This window comes from Emiliania huxleyi (assembly GCF_000372725.1).
Source record: "Emiliania huxleyi CCMP1516 unplaced genomic scaffold EMIHUscaffold_62, whole genome shotgun sequence".
Lineage (NCBI taxonomy): Eukaryota > Haptophyta > Isochrysidales > Noelaerhabdaceae > Emiliania > Emiliania huxleyi.
In genome coordinates, this window is record NW_005197351.1 from 511,967 (window position 1) to 530,614 (window position 18,648).

General features: G+C 65.2%; 5 protein-coding genes across 5 annotated transcripts; 3 read left to right on the top strand and 2 right to left on the bottom strand.

Annotated features, from left to right (window-relative positions):
* Window positions 1-2,680: 2,680 nt before the first annotated feature.
* On the bottom strand, window positions 2,681-4,240 carry EMIHUDRAFT_214768 (hypothetical protein; the record flags this gene model as incomplete). The annotated part of the gene is made up of 2 exons (XM_005763776.1): window positions 2,681-2,977; window positions 4,220-4,240. The coding sequence occupies 2 exons, from the start codon at window positions 4,238-4,240 to the stop codon at window positions 2,681-2,683; spliced, it is 318 nt and encodes a 105-aa protein (XP_005763833.1).
* Window positions 4,241-5,371: 1,131 nt separating this feature from the next.
* Window positions 5,372-6,144, top strand: EMIHUDRAFT_214769 (hypothetical protein; the record flags this gene model as incomplete). The annotated part of the gene is made up of 2 exons (XM_005763777.1): window positions 5,372-5,475; window positions 5,781-6,144. The coding sequence occupies 2 exons, from the start codon at window positions 5,372-5,374 to the stop codon at window positions 6,142-6,144; spliced, it is 468 nt and encodes a 155-aa protein (XP_005763834.1).
* A 5,102-nt stretch (window positions 6,145-11,246) lies between these two features.
* EMIHUDRAFT_214772 (hypothetical protein) lies at window positions 11,247-11,753 on the top strand (the record flags this gene model as incomplete). Its single annotated transcript, XM_005763778.1, has 2 exons — window positions 11,247-11,551; window positions 11,675-11,753. The coding sequence occupies 2 exons, from the start codon at window positions 11,247-11,249 to the stop codon at window positions 11,751-11,753; spliced, it is 384 nt and encodes a 127-aa protein (XP_005763835.1).
* Window positions 11,754-13,766: 2,013 nt separating this feature from the next.
* EMIHUDRAFT_214774 (hypothetical protein) lies at window positions 13,767-16,864 on the top strand (the record flags this gene model as incomplete). Its single annotated transcript, XM_005763779.1, has 6 exons — window positions 13,767-13,999; window positions 15,097-15,385; window positions 15,473-15,678; window positions 15,853-16,270; window positions 16,346-16,483; window positions 16,784-16,864. 6 exons carry the CDS (start codon window positions 13,767-13,769, stop codon window positions 16,862-16,864), a joined length of 1,365 nt encoding a protein of 454 aa, XP_005763836.1.
* Window positions 16,865-17,161: 297 nt separating this feature from the next.
* On the bottom strand, window positions 17,162-18,139 carry EMIHUDRAFT_214775 (hypothetical protein; the record flags this gene model as incomplete). Its single annotated transcript, XM_005763780.1, has 1 exon — window positions 17,162-18,139. One exon carries the CDS (start codon window positions 18,137-18,139, stop codon window positions 17,162-17,164), a length of 978 nt encoding a protein of 325 aa, XP_005763837.1.
* Between the last annotated feature and the right edge of the window lie 509 nt (window positions 18,140-18,648).

Here is an 18,648-nt window from a genome sequence, read left to right on the forward strand (position 1 = left end):
GCTGTCCTGCAAATTGATCTCCGCGCCGCGCTGAAGCAGCACCTCGACGACCCGCTCGTGGCCCCACTGGGCGGCAAGCATCAGCGCGGTGACGGCGCTCGCATCGCCTACCCCGCAAGTCGCATTGACCCGCCCGCCGCTGTCGAGCCACGCCAGCAGCGCCGCCTCGTCGCCTTGGAGAGCTGCTTGCCTGGCCTCTTCAGGAAGGCTGCTAAGCGAGCTGGAAGAGGCCACGGCACTCGCCCCCGCCGCCGCTTCGCCCGAGGAAGCGCCGCCCGCGCCGCCCGCCGCCGCCTCGCGCCGGCTCGCAGTCACCTCCGCGATGTGCTGCCGGAAGGCCTCGACGCACGCGCTGTGGCTGTTCTCCTTGGCATACTGCAGCGCTGACTTGCCGTCCTTAGTGCGCAGCTTTGTATCCGCGCCCACCCGCAGCAAACGGAGCACGACGGCGGGGTGGCCTTCGAAAGCGGCGTCCATCAGCGCGGTGCTGCCGCTGCTGCTCTGTAGGTTGATCTCCGCGCCGCGCTGCAGCAGCAACTCGACCACCCGCTCGTAGCCATGCTGGGCGGCGAGCATCAGCGCGGTGTCGCCGTCGCTGTCCTGCAGGTTGACATCAGCGCCGTGCTGCAACAGCAAGTCGACCACCCGCTCGAGGCCGTTGGCGGCGGCGCTCATCAGCGCGGTGCCGCCGTCGCTGCTCTGCTTGTTGATCTCCGCGCCGCGGTGCAGCAGCAGATCGGCCACCCGCTCGTGGCCTTGGAGGGCGGCGAGCATCAGCGCGGTGCTGCCGTTGCTGTTCTGCAGGTTGACATCAGCGCCGTGCCGCAGCATCAACTCGACCACCCGCTCGTGGCCCTCCTGGGCGGCGAGCATCAGCGCGGCGCCGCCGACGCTGTCCTGCTGGTTTACCTCCGCGCCGTGCTGCAGCAGCAACTCGACCACCCGCTCGTGGCCTTGGCCGGCGGCGCACATCAGCGCGGTGCCGCCGTCGCTGCTCTGCAGGTTGATCTCTGCGCCGCGCTGCAGCAGCAGATCGATCACCCGCTCGTGGCCGTGCAGGGCGGCGATCATGAGCGCAGTGTCGCCGTGGCTGCTCTGCTTGTTGATCTCTGCGCCGCGCTGCAGCAGCACCTCGACGACCCGCTCATGGCCAAAGTAGGCGGCGTTCATCAGCGCGGTGTCACTGTTCGCCCCGTCGATCGAATTGATCTGCCCGCCGCGATCAAGCAACGCCAGCAGCGCCGCCTCGTCGCCTTGCCCAGCCGCATCGGTCACTTCGTCGGGCAGGCTGCCCATTGTTGAGGGAGCGCGCCCGAAAAATTCTTTCTTTTTGCAAACAAGAAATTCTTTGGCGCGGCTGTTGTTCCGTATCAAAGCACTGGGCTGTCTCAGGTGTGCGGGCGTGCTGCCCGCCCTTCTGAGTGACAAAATTATTTTAGAGTCTTTTAGAGCTTAGCCTTCGATGTTATGAAACAACGCAAGGCGCACATGGCATATCGCTCTCGGGCCCACAGACATCCCGCACACTCGCCGCACACCCGCCGCCCCCGCGCGCGCCCCGCCCCGGCCGGGAGAAAGGGGAGTGACAGTTTGGGACGGCAACAGAACGAGTATGTTGAGTCCTGGCTCAACAACGCAGATAAAGGACTTGGGTGGTCCGGCCCACAAGTCCGGCTCATGCGCCCCGACTGACCGATCTACCGCACTGATCACTTCCGCCCCCTCGCTCCCAACCCATAGAACCCATCCACTCGCCTCGGGCCGCGCCGCGCGATCTCGGGCGATCTCGCGCGATCTCGGGCGATCTCGGAGCTCCACGCCACGCCTCTCCACCCCACCCCACCTCACCCACCGCCGCGCCGCGCTATCTCGGGCGATCTCGGAGCGTCGCTCGCGCGGCGTCACACCTGCTCAAAAAGGAAGGAGGTTGGAGGCAGGAGGTCACGCCCCATCCAGAGCGCCGTCGTCGCCGGGTTTTTGGCCCCCGGGTCGTCGCCCGACGTTGCTGCGCGGGGCAGCAGACCATCGGACGGCGCGACGACGCCCCGTCCGGCACGCTCCCTCCTCCACCCGGCTATTGCCGCACGAGCGCCCTCAGCGGCGGAATTTTTCCCCAATTATTTTTGTACAGTCGCGCCAGTCCGCGCCCTTGTCGTGCCAGTGTGCTATCATCTGTCTAGCGTCCACCCATACCGCGTTGGTGTCCAGTCCGAGCCTGGCTGTTCTTCACCTTTCTACCTACCTACCTACCTGTGCTGTGAGAGAGGCTTGTATTTTAAAGAATTCTTCTGTGCGCCGACGCTCCAAGGCCTCGTCGGACGCAGCGCGCAAGGCGGCGTTCCACGCCCGCGGCTCGCAATACTTCATCTCGAGACAACAGCCGTACGAAACAACAGCCGAGTACGACGGGGGCCGGAGGGAGGGCGCGGCTGTTGTTTCGTACTACTCGAGTATCACCTCGTTCGTCTGTGAACAGGGCTCGCACCTCAACCTCTCACAGACCAAAGACCAACCCACAGCGCCAAAGTCAAGTGACTTCTCGAAGTCACTCACCCCCGCGCGCACAGTACGTGCTCTAGCGGCCGGCCTTAGTGCCAGCGGTGCGCGCCAGTCCCCAAAACAGCTTTTTTTGAGCATTGAGTCGTCCGAGGTTTCACTTTTCCTTCCGCTTTCTTCCCTACTATCGTGCCGAGTGCGTCTCTCCCCACTCTCGAATCATTCGGCGGAGCATGTGATGATTGGCGAGGCAAGTGTGCTGGAGCTCCTCGCCCGTCATCGGGCTCGTCGACTTGGTCGCGAGCCAGCGCTCGATCGCCGACCGCTCGTAAGCATGCCCGTCTGCCGCCATCACCGGGTCGCTCATGACCTCGGTCGTGATTGGGCAGATGAAGTCGGCCGGCGGCTCCTCCTCCTCCACCGAAGGCGGCCTCTCTGCAGCCAAAGAGGACGATGCTTGCTCGTCGGGCGCCCGCCTCTCCTCCACCAGCCTCGCGCTCTCCTCGAGCGCCGCCGCCAACTCCGCCTCCTCCGCCGCCGCCAGCGCTGCCTCATCCTCGGGCTCCTGCGACGGGCCAGCGCCCCCTCCGCCACCCTTCCCCTTCTTCTTCTTCTTCTTCTTCCCCTTCTTGCTCTCCTTGGCGCGCTCCCCCGCCTGCTTCTCCGCCTCCTCCCCCGCCAGTAGCGCCTCGGCATGCCGCGCCGCCTCCGCTTCTGCCGCCGCTCTCACCGCCTCCCTCGCCGCTGCCTCGGCCGCCGCCTCCGCCGCCGCATGCTCCTCGAGGATACGCACGCACTCGGCGTGGCCCTCCTCCTTGGCATGCTGCAGCGCTGACTTGCCGTTCTCAGTGCGCAGCTTTGTATCCGCGCCCGCCCGCAGCAGGCGGAGCACGACGGCGGGGTGACCTTGGATGGCGGCGCCCATCAGCGCGGTGATGCCGCCGCTATTCTGCATGTTGATCTCCGCGCCGCGGTGCAGCAGCAACTCGACCACCCGCTCGTGGCCATGCTGGGCGGCGAGCATCAGCGCGGTGTCGCCGTCGCTGTCCTGCAGGTTGACATCAGCGCCGTGCTGCAACAGCAAGTCGACCACCCGCTCGAGGCCGTTGGCGGCGGCGCTCATCAGCGCGGTGCCGCCGTCGCTGCTCTGCTTGTTGATCTCCGCGCCGCGGTGCAGCAGCAGATCGGCCACCCGCTCGTGGCCTTGGAGGGCGGCGAGCATCAGCGCGGTGCTGCCGTTGCTGTTCTGCAGGTTGACATCAGCGCCGTGCCGCAGCATCAACTCGACCACCCGCTCGTGGCCCTCCTGGGCGGCGAGCATCAGCGCGGCGCCGCCGACGCTGTCCTGCTGGTTTACCTCCGCGCCGTGCTGCAGCAGCAACTCGACCACCCGCTCGTGGCCTTGGCCGGCGGCGCACATCAGCGCGGTGCCGCCGTCGCTGCTCTGCAGGTTGATCTCTGCGCCGCGCTGCAGCAGCAGATCGATCACCCGCTCGTGGCCGTGCAGGGCGGCGATCATGAGCGCAGTGTCGCCGTGGCTGCTCTGCTTGTTGATCTCTGCGCCGCGCTGCAGCAGCACCTCGACGACCCGCTCGTAGCCAAAGTAGGCGGCGTTCATCAGCGCGGTGCTGCTGTTCGCCCCGTCGATCGCATTCATCTGCCCGCCGCGATCAAGCCACGCCAGCAGCGCCGCCTCGTCGCCTTGCCCAGCCGCATCGGTCACTTCGTCGGGCAGGCTGCCCATTGAGACCACGCGGCCCAAAAATTCTTTTTTCCGACAAGTTTCGCGCGTCCCCACGATGGTTGCTGCCCTTGGCGGCAGCCACCGTGGGAGCCGACCTGGAGATCCTCAGCGGCTGCAGCCGCCCGCGGCCGCTGCCGAAGGCACCGGTCGCATGGACTTCAGCTCGGTACACGCGCTGCCGGCCGGTGGGCCACGCTCTGATGGACGACGCTCTGGTGCCCTAGACCAGCGCCAACCCCAACAGAGCTCTCCCGGCCGGCCGCTGCGACGCGACAGCCTGGTCCCCGAGCCTCCTGCTGCTGCCACGGCCCGGCCTCCAGGCACAAGGCTCGCCTCGCAGCAGCCCGAGCAGCAGCCCGAGCAGCAGCCCGAGCAGCAGCCCGAGCAGCAGCCCGAGCAGCAGCCCGAGCAGCAGCCCGAGCAGCAGCCCTCACAGCAGCCCTCACAGCAGCCCTCACAGCAGCAGCAGCCCGAGCAGGAGCCCTCGCAGCAGCCCGAGCAGCAGCCCGAGCAGCAGCCCGAGCAGCAGCCCGAGCAGCAGCCCGAGCAGCAGCCCGAGCAGCAGCCCGAGCAGCAGCCCGAGCAGCAGCCCGAGCAGCAGCCCGAGCAGCAGCCCTCACAGCAGCCCTCACAGCAGCAGCAGCCCGAGCAGGGGCCCTCGCAGCAGCCCTCGCAGCAGCCCTCGCAGCAGCCCGAGCAGCAGCCCGAGCAGCAGCCCGAGCAGCAGCCCGAGCAGCAGCCCGAGCAGCAGCCCGAGCAGCAGCCCGAGCAGCAGCCCGAGCAGCAGCCCGAGCAGCAGCCCGAGCAGCAGCCCGATCAGCAGCCCGAGCAGCAGCCCGAGCAGCAGCCCGCACAGCAGCCCGAGCAGCAGCCCGCGCAGCAGCCCACCATCTGTGCCTCCGCCTCTGCCTCTGCCTCCGCCGCCCCCACCTCCGCTGCCGCCGCCCCTGCCTCTGCCGTCTCCGTCCCCCGCTGCCGCCACTGCTCCTCCTGCGAGGCACCGCCGTTCCATTGTTGTCTTTGTCGTACCGGTATCAGCCTCTCTGAGAGCATCCGGGACGACTCCACCCTTCATTCTTGCGGCGCTGCCGCGAGCTGCGCTGGGGGCTACGTCGCGTGCGGCGCGCGGCGATGGACAGCGGCGGCGAGGAGCCCCCGGCGGACGACGACGAGGGGCCCGTGTGCGAGATCATCAATGACGGCGCCCCGGGCGTTCCTCAGATCCCCGAGGTGCTGTGTGCGTACCCTCCCGGAGATCGGAGGGACACGCCCGCGGCTCGTGTCCCCTCAGCAGCAGCGGGGAGCACGGTCGGAAGGGCGCTTTTGTCGCTTTCGGCAACACTGAATCATTCTACCGGAACATGGTCGAGGGGCATGGGCCCTACTGCGAGGAGGGGGAGGGGGGGAAGGGGGGGGGGGGGGAGGGGGAGGGGGGGGGAGAGGAGGAGGGGGGGGGGGAGGGGTACGGGGGGGGCGGCATGGAGGGGGAGAGGAAGAGCAAGGGCGAGAGAGGGCAAGGGACCGGGCGCTGGCATACCAGGGGGGGCAGGGTGGTGGGCGGCGACCGCCGCATACCGTCCTACGGCGGGGACTATCGCTACGCCAGGGAAGACAAGGGCGTCGAAGTGCAGCTGCTGCTGTTCGAATCGTTCGGCGGGTTCGGAAAGGGGGTCCGTGAGATCCTCAGGAAGGCGGCGGACGTACTACAGAACAAGCTGACGCGGGCCCAGTACCTCGATGAGGTGACTTGGACCACCAAGAGCTGGCTGGGGCTGCAGAAGCAGCGCATCTCAGTCGTTCTTCACACGGCAATCGCAGAGCAGATTGTGAATGAGCTTGCCTGTGGCGGGGGTGGGCGGGTGCACGGAGCTAAGTGCCTCGCCACCCTCGCAGGAGTCGCTTAGGCGGCTCCCGTGGTGTACCTGTGTTAGTGCCAGTGCGAGCCAGTCCCGTGCCCAGTCCTGTGCCCAGTGTCGTGCGAGGGAGTTTTGTTGTAAAATTCTTTTTGGTTTACCTCGTTTGTCCCACATTGTAAGGAAGCAGGGCGGTGGTCGTGCCATCGTCGCTTCTAACGCACACACACACGCCGCATTCGTCGCCGGCGCGCGACAGGCTCCCGTCGGCCGGACTGCCCTCGACGAGTGGGTGTCGCCAACCAAAGCGACACGCACTCGAGAGAGAGATTTTTAGCAATACCAAACAACTCTAACACTCACACGTAATTTGGGGCCTGGAGCCCTGTTCACGCGCGCGCGAGACGTGCAGACAGGGTTGCCAGGTGAGAGCGAATGGCGCGGTTCACGCCTCGCACAACAGAGAGAGAGATGCGCTCTGCATGGTGGGACATAAAAGAGAGCGAGTACTTGGGCGAGTAGGCCGTGCGGTCAACGCTGCCGCGCGCGACTTTGCGCGCGAGGCGGCGCAGCTTGAGAACGGCGGTGGGCGAGAAGCCGCCGCCGAACGTCTGGATGCTGCGGTACTTCTTGTGGCGCGCCCTCGAGCCCCCGATGGCGCCGTGCGCTGCGCAGAGGTCCCACGTGGAAAAGACGCCCCAACCAGACCCTGGGACGTAGAGCGCGTAGTACCAAGGTTTGGGCGCGGCGGAGACGCTGTGTAAGATGAAAAGGGAAGCGAAAACGCCGTTTTTTTGTGTAAGCCGCCATGAGGCCAGCGAGTAAGACATCTCCCGGGAGCCTTGCCAGCACCAGTCCGAGCGGGTCGGAGAGGTCCCAGAGGCCGCCCGCCGACGAGGCGTCGCGCGAGAAGAGGCTGGCGATGGTCTCGTCTGCGGGCGTGCCGCCAGCGAAGATGTCGATGTCGGGGTTGTTGGGGACGGGCGACGCCAGAACGGCGCCTCCTCGTCCTGGTGCTCTACTGCCTTCGGTACCTGTCAACCAGGGTCCCGGCAGGAGCGAGTCGTCGGACGGGTAGAAGATGCGCTCGGAGTCGACGGACTTGTACAATTTGTGGCTCCGAGAGGGCCGCCCCTCGCACAGCCCAACCAGGCCCCCGCCCAGCGGGGTAGTTTCCTGGCTACTGGTCGGGCTGTGGTTGGTGCGGTTGGCTCCGGCTCTGCCAGTCGCCGAGGGCAATGGGTAAGACGGTTGTGCCGCCCCCGCCCCCTCATCCGAGGGGACCCCACCGGCGTTGTGGACACTGTGAGGGACAGGCTGCCTTGTGGCTGCCTTTGGTCCGACACAGCGTCTGGGGGGGCGACCCCCCCATCTTTGTTTACCGATGCGTCCTAGAATGCAAAAACGCATTCTAGGACGCACTTTTCATCTCAAAGATACCATGTGTCTCGGGTACACAGGGCATTCTAGGATGCGATGGCTGTCCTGGAGATAGCCGCGCCGTGTCTTTTGTTACGCGTTCCATCTTAGACGCCACAAGCATCTATAGATGCACAGCTGTTCTGAGATGGCACTTGCATACTAGATCACATTTTACTATACTTGGACAGGGAAGCGTCTCAGGAGACACCGTGTGTCGGGTGCACCGGGCACCGAGGGGGGAGCAGGGAGCCAGGGAGCACGAAAAGGCGGTGTGATCTCTCGGCACCCCCTGGGGGCCCTGCCTTGAGTGCTCGTGTGAGGTCTCTCCTCGCGGCCTGCCCCTCCTGGAGAACCAGGTTCTCAGCACCGCGCATGCATCTGCTCGCGCCACGAGCTCTGGGCGCAAAGACCAAAGTTGCATGCACTGCTTACGACGATCCGACGGCGACGCCGCCTCCCCCCCCCACCAACCAGTTTGCGCGGCAGGTAGCGGGGCCAGTTCGAGGCTGAGGGCGTGGGCGTGCGCCTAGACACGGAAGACAGCGTACTTCCGAGAGTCGGCCACCGCGTGGTTTTTCTTGTTTGACTTGGCGATTTGAGGGACCGGGCATCCCGACTCCAGCTCCTGCTCCTCGCTCCTCGCTCGGTGAGCTGTCGCCCACCAGCGCGCGGCGACCGCGCGCACACCGTGCCCGCCGGCTCGCCGCCCTCCTCACCACCCGTCGGCGCTGTCCGCAGGCATGTGAGTCAGAACGGCGACCGCGCAGCGCGCACGGGTGTCTTGCTCGCCACCACCCTCTCGCCCCCGCTCCGTGACCGCCGCCGCCCGCGCCACCGCCGCCGCCAACACCGCCTCGCGCCTCGCGCCTCGCTCTCGCCGCCCCCGCCGCCCGCCCTCGACCTCGCGACGGCGTCCTTCTGGGGATCTGCGGGTGGCTTGCCCGCCTCGCCGCCGCCCCCACAGCGTGACCGCTTCCGCCGCCCCCACAGCGTGACCGCTTCCGCTCGATCGGTGAGCCGTCGCCCACCACGCGCGCTCTCACGGCGACCGCGGGCCGCTCATCGCCTCCGCCACGTCGCAGGTGTTTGATCTGGGCAGGAAGCGGCGCTGGTGACGGCAACCGGCAGCCACGTGCACGGAGTGCTAAGCGAGGTGCCTGTGTCCAAGTCTGAGTAGCCCGTGGCCGTGAGTGGCGTCAGGGGCAGTGTTCTGTGACTGTGTCCTGTGCGTGCTGTTCAGTGTGAGTCGGTGCAGCGGTGGGCCTGCTGCCGCTGCCACACGTGAGAGCCGCTGTCCGTGCCCCAGCACGTTGCGCGGAGAGGCTATAGGGCGCCCACCCACGAGTGCTCGGGTGGGCGCGCCGCGGCTGTGCGAGTAGTAGCGCAGCAGCCGCGGCGCACAGCCGGGGGCACGGCCCGCCGCGCAGCGCTCGCCACACGCTTTTCGTTTTCTTTTTTGTTTTTATACGTGCGTGTATTTCTTGAGATCCACACGCTGTTCAAAATATGCGCGCGTCTTCTGAGACACGCGCTGTTCACAGTATGCACGGCGCGTCTTTTGAGACAGCAACGCCAATCGGAGATGCCGCGAGCAATTCGGGATGCGCGGAGCAACTAATATAGACTCGCGCATCTTAGGATGCTCGAGCATACCGAGGACAGCGAGCGTCTAAGTAGGAGGCCTACTAGACGCACTCTAATCCAGAGACGCATTCGGTAAACAAAGATGGGGGGGTCGCCCCCCCAGACGCAGAGCCATTCTACACGGTGCACGGTGGGTGGGACGGTCGAGGTAGTCGGCGCCGGACCTGTGCAGCGGGTAGAAAACACGCTAGACACGCTAGGCACACTAGACTCGTCACGCGACACAGACACAAAAGACAGGACACGAGACGAGGTAGCCTTGGCAGCAGCCGTGGCAGCAGCCGTGGCAGCAGCCGTGGCGGCAGTCGTGGCGACAGCCGTGGCGGAAGCCGTGGCGGAAGCCGTGGCGACAGCCGTGGCGACAGCCGTGGCGGAAGCCGTGGCGGAAGCCGTGGCGGAAGCCGTGGCGGAAGCCGTGGCGGAAGCCGTGGCGGAAGCCGTGGCGGAAGCCGTGGCGGAAGCCGTGGCGGAAGCCGTGGCGGAAGCCGTGGCGGAATCCACGGGGCGCAGAGCACGCGTGCTCTGCGCGAGTGCGAGCGCAGGATCGCTCAGGATCAGCAGCACGGCGGCCGCGAGCCGAAGAGGCCCGACAGCCGACATGCCAGCTGAAGTAAGGAGGTTTGTGTTTTGCGCACTCGAGGGTAGTGCCGACGGGACGCGGCTCGAGGGCGACTCTCGCGAAGGCACGGCTGGCAACCGTGGCGCGGGGCTCGCGTTCGACAAGACCGGGATCGCTCTACCGGCAAACCTCTCGCTGACATGCGCGCACCGTCGAGCTGACGGCGGGCGCGCTGCGGTCGCACGCCAAGCCAAGTTATATGCCAACTAGCAGACCTTGCGCGCACGCGCGCCAAATTTGTTTTTCTGAGCTTAGCCTTCGTGTTATGAAACAACGCAAGGCGGACATGGGCATATCGCTCTCGGGCTCACAGACATCCCTCACACCCGCCGCACACCCGCCGCCCCCGCGCGCGCCCCACCCCGGCCGGGAGAGAGGGGAGTGACAGTTTGGGACGGCGACAGCCCGAGTATGTTGAGTCCTGGCTCAACAACGCAGATTACAAGAGGGGGTGGTCCGGCTCCCAAGTCCGGCTCACGCGCCTCGAGCTGACCATCTACCGCACTGAGCACTTCCGCCCCCTCGCTCCCAACCCATCCACCCCGCCCCGGGCCGCGCCGTGCGATCTCGGGCGATCTCGCGCGATCTCGGGCGATCTCGGGGCCGCGCCGCGCTATCTCGGCGATCTCGCGCTATCTCGGGCGATCTCGGGGCCGCGCCGCGCTATCTCGGGCGATCTCGGAGCGTCGCTCGCGCGGCGTCACACCTGCTCAAAAAGGAAGGAGGTTGGAGGCAGGAGGTCACGCCCCATCCAGAGCGCCGTCGTCGCCGGGTTTTTGGCCCCCGGGTCGTCGCTCGACGGTTGCTGCGCGGGGCAGCAGACCATCGGACGGCGCGACGACGCCCCGTCCGGCACGCTCCCCCCTCCACCCGGCTATTGCCGCACGAACGCCCTCAGCGGCGGAATTTTTCCCTCGCGCTTCCTTGGGCCCCCGGCAACGCCGACGGACTTCCCGTCCCCCCACCTGCGCCGCAATCACCGCCGTGATTGTCGGCGCCGCGCCCCTTGGCGCCCGTGCATGTCCCGCGTGCCCGCCCGCCAAGGCTGGTGCCAAGGCCAACTCAACTGCCAAGGCTGGTGCCAGGGCCAAATCAACTGCCTGGCTGGTGCCAAGGCTCAAAGGCTCTCCTCTCTCTCTCCCCTCCCTCTCTCCCTCCCTCCCTCCCTCCCTCTTGGTTGAGGTGGAGAGGGCGGTGGTGGGAGTACATCCTCTACACCCTCCCTCAGAGTCAAGAGATGAAGATTCTGCCCCACACAGCCCCTTACCCCTTCACCCTCGCCTCGCTGCTTGGTGTTTCTGACTCCACTCCCACCCTGGGGCGATGCGCTTCGCTGAGACCTCGAGAGAGTAGTGCCGAACCCGCTCTTTTTGATTGAAAACTGTACCGCCAAAATGATCAGGCTTCCACCGTCCACCGACCGAGGATTGTCCTCCCCGTCGTCATGGCCCAGCCCCTCGGCGTTTATATGCCCGACTCGCCGCACCCGCAGACCGGCGGGCCCTCGGTCGACTCGGTCGAGCGCAGCTTCCTGTCGGAACTGCAGGCGTCGCTAGAGCCAGCGGAGCAGCCCGCCGCCGCGGCGTCACCCCAACTGTTCGCGGCGGGAGTGTGCCTTGCGGCAGCGGCTCCGGCCGCGGCACCCCCGCACGCCCTTCCCGCCGCCCCTGCGGCGGATCCGGACGAACCTCGTCTCAGCCTTGACATACTCGCAGAAGAGAGCGAGGCCGCGGCACAGGCTCTGGCGAGGCGAGTGCGCAGTGCCGATATTGAGTACGATCCCGAGCCGCCTTCGCCGCCATCTTCGCTGCCGCCGCCTTCGCTGCCAGGCTCCTCGTCATTGCCCTCAGTGCCGCCCGAGCGTCGGGGCTTCCCCTCTGGCCCGTCGCCGGCGAGGCCGCTCGCCTTCTACGCCGGCTCTGGCATCTCCCCCGCATCGGCGCCACAGAAGCGCCGCTGCGTGCACGGCCACTAACGCGCCGCACCGAAAGGTACCCGAGCGAGTCGAGAACAGGTGCGCCTCTCTCGCTGCTGTAGGATGCCAATCATAGGGCCTTTCTTTAGCGCCTCTCTCGGTGCATGAACATACACGTAGGTCGTAGCATTATATGTAGGCATGGACTAGCCGTGCGCAGTTTTGTAGCGAGAAAGAGTGTTGATGTAGCGAGACGGAGAGATCTTGACTTTTGTTTTGTTTGACGATTTTCTCATGTTGTGGTTGTGGCCATTGTGACGTGCGGATTCCGTATAAAACAACGCCTGAACAGTCATAGAGTACACAGACAAAGAGGGAGGGGAGGGACTACTCGGACCGGAGGGACGCCGACCGACGCTGAGCGGGAGGCATGCGCGTGGCAGGGTGCCCAGAGCTGCTTATAGAGCCGTACCTTCTTTGTGATTGTGTGCGTGTTTTCTTGCACGATCTGGATCTCGGACGCGCCGCACGCACACACACGCACAGCACTGAATCGCATTGTCATGCAACGGCCAACTCGGCTCTATTTACTTACAGTAGTACATATATACGAAACGGAAAATGCGCATCGGAAGGGAACTTCTAGTCGAACATGGGAGACGGGAGGTGACAGTGTGTGTGCGCGTGTGCTGCACTCGCTGCAGGCTACTCGTCTCGAGAGGTGGCGTGGTGTGCACACGAAGGGCAAGCAGAGTGCGTGAGTTAGTGAGCAGAGACTGACGGACAACAGCTCCAGGGGGTATGCAGCTCTAACTACTGTGGGAGACGCGAACCGCCCCAAAAGGCAAGACGTTAACTAATCCGATGCGTGCTCACCGTGTACTGTCCTGACTGACAAACTGAACATGGATTGGAGGTTGCAAGGCGATTGCAGCTAGGCGAGGTTCTCACGCCGTCGTGTGCGTTGTGTCTCTGTGGCGCCCACAGGACGCAACCCGATCACCCAGACTTGGGGCGCAGCGAGGCAAGCAAGGCTCCCAACTTGTTTGAATTCGTGCGGTTGGGATGCAGCCAGGCAACTTGCTGCGGCGGCATCCGGCCGTTCCGAGCCATCTTCATCCGTCCCGATGGCGGCAAGGCCGGCCGGTGAAGCTGCGGCGGCGGTGGAAGTGGCGTCGGCGGCGGGTGAAGCATCGGCGCTACCAGGCGTCGCGGCGGCGGCGGTGGCGGCGGTGGCATCGATGCGCGGCTTTCGGGAGTCGCGTCTCCGCTCTCGACTCGCTTGCGCTTCTGCGCCGGGCGGAGAGCAAAGCATGCCAGTGTGACTGCGGCAGCCTCGTCGGCGTTGATTGCGACCTGGTCCGCTTCTGTCGAGCTGGCCGATACGAAGCTGAGTCGGGCGTTCTCAGCCAGTTGGCCGGCGGTGAGCAGCACCCGTGCCTCGCTGACTGGGTACGTCGGCATGACGCTGAAGGGAACGCTCGGCACGGCTGCGGCAAGTGCAGGGAACCAGAAGTTGTGCGTCACCGCCACGCTGTCGGCGTACGGGTACGGGTACACGGGCAAGCGCGGTCGCTTGTGCTTGTTCGTGCTCGAGATCATGTCCCGCAGCGTCCTGTCAGGACGTCGGTGACACGACGGCTCCATCCTTGTCCCGCCTCCCCCGGATATGGGTCATCAAAAGGAATGAGGGCGGTTTATCTCCGCGCCGCCGTGGTCGTTCCTGACGCACGACGGTCGCAGCGCGTTATGGCTTCGTCCTCGCAGGCTTCTACGCAGTTACTGTAAAGGAAGGGACAAAGAGGCTGCAGCGGCGAGCTATTGCTTGAGCTGCGGAAGAGGGATTTCGCATGCAACTTCTGGTAAATTCAAGCCGTGAACGCGGGGCTTTTCGGTTTCTTCTCTTGAGCTAGCCGTCGATGTCACAAAAAGAAACAAAATTGGCCGATGACATCTCCCGGAGAGATGGGCGACGCCACACAGCAAACAAAAGGCGGCCACACAACAGGATCGCACAAGTACCGCACACCCTTGAAGCGAAATCCAAGGCCTATGTAGTATGTGTGTGTGTATATGGCCTCCCACCGCATCGGCGCGCGCGTCGCGGGCCTCTCGCCAGCGCAGCTGTGCGCCATCATCGAGGCGCAGGCGGGCGCGAGCGACGCCGCAATGCGCGTGGCGGAGGAGCACGCCGCACGGCTCGTGGAGCAGCCCGAGTGGGTGCTCTCCGAGGTCCTCCTCTCGCCGGATCTCGCCCCGCACATCCTCGCCCAGCTGCCGACCACGGAGCACGCCGCCAAGGGGACGTGCCGCGCGTGGCGCCGCGGCTGGAAGGAGACGCTGAAGAAGCGCGAGAGGCCGCGCCTGGTCGTGAATGGCGGCCAAGACAGCGCTGGACGCGTCATCAGCTCGATTGAGCAGTACGACGCGTCCACAAGCGAGTGGGAGGAGGAGGCTGTGGCGCCGATGCGGACGGCGCGCACGGGTGCGCGCACGGCGGTGCTCGATGGCAAGCTCTACGCGGTGGGCGGCGAGAGTGAGGACGGCGCATGGGAGGCGGTGGCGCCGATGGCGGAGGCCCGGAGAAAGCTCGCCGTGGCGGTGCTCGACGGCAAGCTGTACGCTGTGGGAGGCCACAACGGTGCCCGCCTCAGCTCGGTGGAGCGGTACGACCCGGCGACAAATGCGTGGGAGGCGGTGGCGCCGATGGCGAGGGCGCGGTGCCATTTCGGCGTGGCGGTGCTCGACGGCAAGTTGTATGCTGTGGGTGGCCTCAACGGTGGCTTCCTCACCTCGGTGGAGCGGTACGACCCCGCGACGAACGCGTGGGAGGAGGTGGCGCCGATGGCGACGGGGCGGTCTTATCACGCCGTTGCGGAGCTCGACGGCAAGCTGTACGCTGTGGGCGGCTACAACAGCGACAACGGCGTCCTCAGCTCGGTCGAGAGGTACGATCCCATGACGAACGTCTGGGAAGAGGTGGCGCCGATGACGAGAGCGCGATACTTTCATGGCGTGGCGGTGCTTGACGGCAAGCTTTATGCTGTGGGCGGAGCCAGCATCGACGCCCCCCTAAACTCGGTGGAGCGGTATGTCCCGGCTGCGAATGCGTGGGAGGCGGTGGCGCCGATGGCGAGCGTGCGGGCTGATCCGGCATGCGTCTCTATCTGATTAGACTTTCCAGGCTCTCTCGCCCGTCTCGGGTAGTCCCAGGGTCAGAGTCTCGCTCTCGGGCGCGGTGCAACTCCCCGTCCGGTCAATGGCGTCAACGATACTGAGACCCGACACCCGTGATTTTGAAAGCGTGGGTCCTGTGCGGCCACAAAGTTTAACGTGATTCGTTTGAAACGCGTAAAACTACGAACGGACCGCAGTCGGCATGACGGCACCGGCGCCGCTGTAGTGTAAGCTTTTCGATACGGATACCGCGGTGTAGCATCTACACTGGGGAGATCTTCCGGACAGGAACGGCGCAGCCACCAGAGACAGTACCAGACGAACTATCACGACACACGGCAGCAGGGGGGACGCAGCTGGATGGAAGTGACGACGAGAGCGGGGACGACTTTGACAGCGTCGCGGCGCGCTGTAACTTCGACTGGCCTGCAGCATCGAATGAGCCGAAACGAGGCACGAGGGCGACGCACTTCGTACGCTACGAGGAGATACAATTAGGCAAGGCAGCTGCGCAGGTGATGGTCCTGTTTGCAGAGAGGGGAGTCAAGGAAGGCCAAGAAATCACATGGTCATATGGGGACTCATACAGGAGCCACCGCAAGGAGATGGGATACAGGGCGGGGACCAGGGCGGATCCGAACGCAATAACACCCCAGCAAGCGCGGACGGCATTCGCGAGATACTGCAAAAAGATAGACGTGACGAAGGAGGAGCTAGCGTGGAACTTTGGATGCATATCGGCAAGCCAAAATAACGAGCAGGAGGCTGTCCTGGTGCGTGAGCTAATCCTGAGCAACAATAAGCGACTGTACCACGGAGCACAGAGCGCAGCAGACAGGACGGCGGCGACGGCGGACATGGCAGAGACGAGTGTGAAACAAAGGGCGGCGGGCATGGAGGGCGGTAGCGACGGGGATGGAGACGGTGACGGTGGCGAGGGAGAGGAAGGGGGTCCATTAACACCAGATAGCGAGAGGGGCAGGGAGGAAAGGGGGAGAGAGGAAGCCAACGCGACGTGCGCAGAGGATGAGGATATAAACTGGGACGACGCAGCGGAGGGGATAGGCGAGGGAATCGAGGGACCGGAGGGCTTTCGCGACAGCGACGATGACGACGAAGAAAGGGGAGGGGACGGAGGGGCGACACGCAGGAGGAGCGAAATCGCTAACGGCCCGAGCAGAGAGGGCGACGGCGGGGCACGAGGGAACAACGGAGACGCTACCGATGACGCGAACCGAGGCACGGACGCCGGCGGGGACGGGGAGGGCGACAGCGACGTCGAGGTTGACGCAACCGTATCGAGAGCGGCACCCAAAAAGGGGCGGACAGCCATGGAGGTCACCGAATGGAGGGCGAACGGCACGATGCGAAAAGGCAGGGCGAGGCGGATGGAGAAAGAAGTGCCGAGAAGGCCATGGTGGAGGGGAGGGACGGGAGGACGAAAGAAGGGCGAGGAGGACGAGCGGCCCGCACAGACCGCGAGCAGACAGCGCCTGCTGGCCATTTCGAGACATTCGCCAAGAACGCTAGCTACATGGGAGGGCTTCGTGAAGGATGGATTGAAAAACATTCGAACAAAGAAGAGGCGACGGGAGGAACCGGCGGAGGATGCAGTGACGTGACACACACACACACACACACACACACACACACACACACACACACACACACACACACACACACACACACACACACACACACACACACACACCGCTCACCCACGCGCACCGGGCCTTGCACTTTGAATGCTGTGGGGCTCCTGTCGTCAGACGTGGAGACGCGAGGGTTGCCCCCCCTTGCCCCACCACCTCGTGTGTGTGGAGAAGTTTACCTTACCTTACCTTACCGGATACCGCCGCCGCCGCGCCGCCCGCCCCAACGCCCAAGAAACTTCTTTCCATCTTGTGACACAGTCTTCAGAGCTAGCGACGCGACAGAAGAAGAAGCGACAAGGGAAAGAACGACGAGAGTGGGACGACCGCGAGGTGGCATGAAGGTTGCAGCGAGAATCGGCGAGAGACTGCGAAGAGAGATAGGAAGAGGCGGACGCCCAAGGGTGGGCGACGGCTAGCGCACCACACCCCTCTCCTTAAAATCCCTGTGTGGTGGCGGCGTGCCGTCCTCCCATCCCTCCCTTGGGTTGTCCGTTTTCTTTCTTTCTTTTTTCAGAGCTAGGCTTCGATCCGGCGTGCTATCAACAATAAATAAATAAATAAATAAAACTTACACCTCTACCTGGCCAGATGGGTAAACGAAAGGAAACAAACGAGATCACTTTAAAACCACTTCCATTATTCGCCCTGCGACGCCGCCACACCGCGCCCCTCCTTGTTCAGCCGCGCCACCTCGCCTGCCACCTCGTTCCGCACCGCCATGCCGAGGCTGTACGCCGCGAGCCGCCATCCCCCCGCAGCCGCACCGTCGTCCACCAGCACCCCGGTCCCTCTCGTCGGCCCCAAGACCTTCCCATCGAGCGCCTCGTCGAACCACGCCACGTCCCCACGCACGGTGACGTGCCGCTCCCGGACCGAGTACTCCCACCCGTCCCCAGCGGCGAAGCGCGCGCCCGCGTACGCGCGAAACTCGTCCATCTGCCACCTCTCTCCGGGGTCCGTGCCATAGAACACCGCTTCGGGGCGGAACAACGCGAAGTAAGCGTCGGCGTCGGCCGCCGCCGCCGTGGCGTGCAGCCGGTCGAGCACCCGGCCCACAGCCTCCTCGGCGCCCGTCTCCTCGCACGCGCCGCCGCGTAGTCGCACCGCGTCGTAATGATTGCCCCGAAAGCGCAGCGCGAGCGCGCCGCTCGCCTCGCCGTCTCCAAACGCCTGCTCGCCAAAGTCTGTGCGCACCGAAATTGGCCGCCCGAGCACGCGCGAGAGCGCTAAAATTTCCGCCGTCGAGCCCCACTCGCCTCGTCGCCGCAGACGCGAGCAGTAGCCGCGGCCGTCCTCACCCGGCTGCAGCTCGATGAGTAGGTCGACAGGCAGCCCGCCAAGCGTCAGCGCGCCGTCTGGCACACCGGTTGGGCAGAGCAGGTCCATTGCGCTCGAGCGCAGCTCCGCGGCGCGGGCGGAGAGAGCGGAGCCCGCTGGAACTATAGAGCCGACCGCGAGCGCCTCTGCCGCCGCGATCGCTGAGAATAAGCAGTCGCCGTCTCCGGGCACCTCGTGGACGCGATCGAAAGCCGCGGCCGCAGTAGCCGCTCGGTCGGCGCGCGGGTGGTGACGCGCACGCAGCGCGATGGAGGCCACGCAGAGGAGTCGCCACATATCCTTGTGCCAACAGGGGCGAGCTCCGCCCGCCAAAGCTCACTGAGTGTGCATGGATTTCTTCTTTTCTCACTGCCGACAGCAACGGTGCGCCTTCGAATACTTCTTCGCCGAAGGGGTTCTTTTTTCTTCTCTGGTTGTGGGAGAGGCTGTATTTTAAGAATTCTCTACGGGAGAATTCTCCGTCCGTGGACCTAACAAGAACGAGAAGGGCGAGCCGGCGGACTATCTACATCGAGGGACACTGCTGCACCTTTTGGTTCCACGCGTGCGCCGCTGCCTCCTTGTCAGCGCCCCGCGCCACTGCCTGCAGATCCGCCGGCCGGATGGCTACGCGCGCCGCGCCGCTACCAGCATGCTGCAGCACCTGCTCGAAGGTGCCACCCACGACCCACTCGAACTCGGCCAGCATACCCTCGATGCTCACGAGATCACGCCGGACAAACTCAAGCTCCTCTCAAACAAGCTCAATGATCTTTCAGTCGACGAGCTCGCATCGTACGCATCGG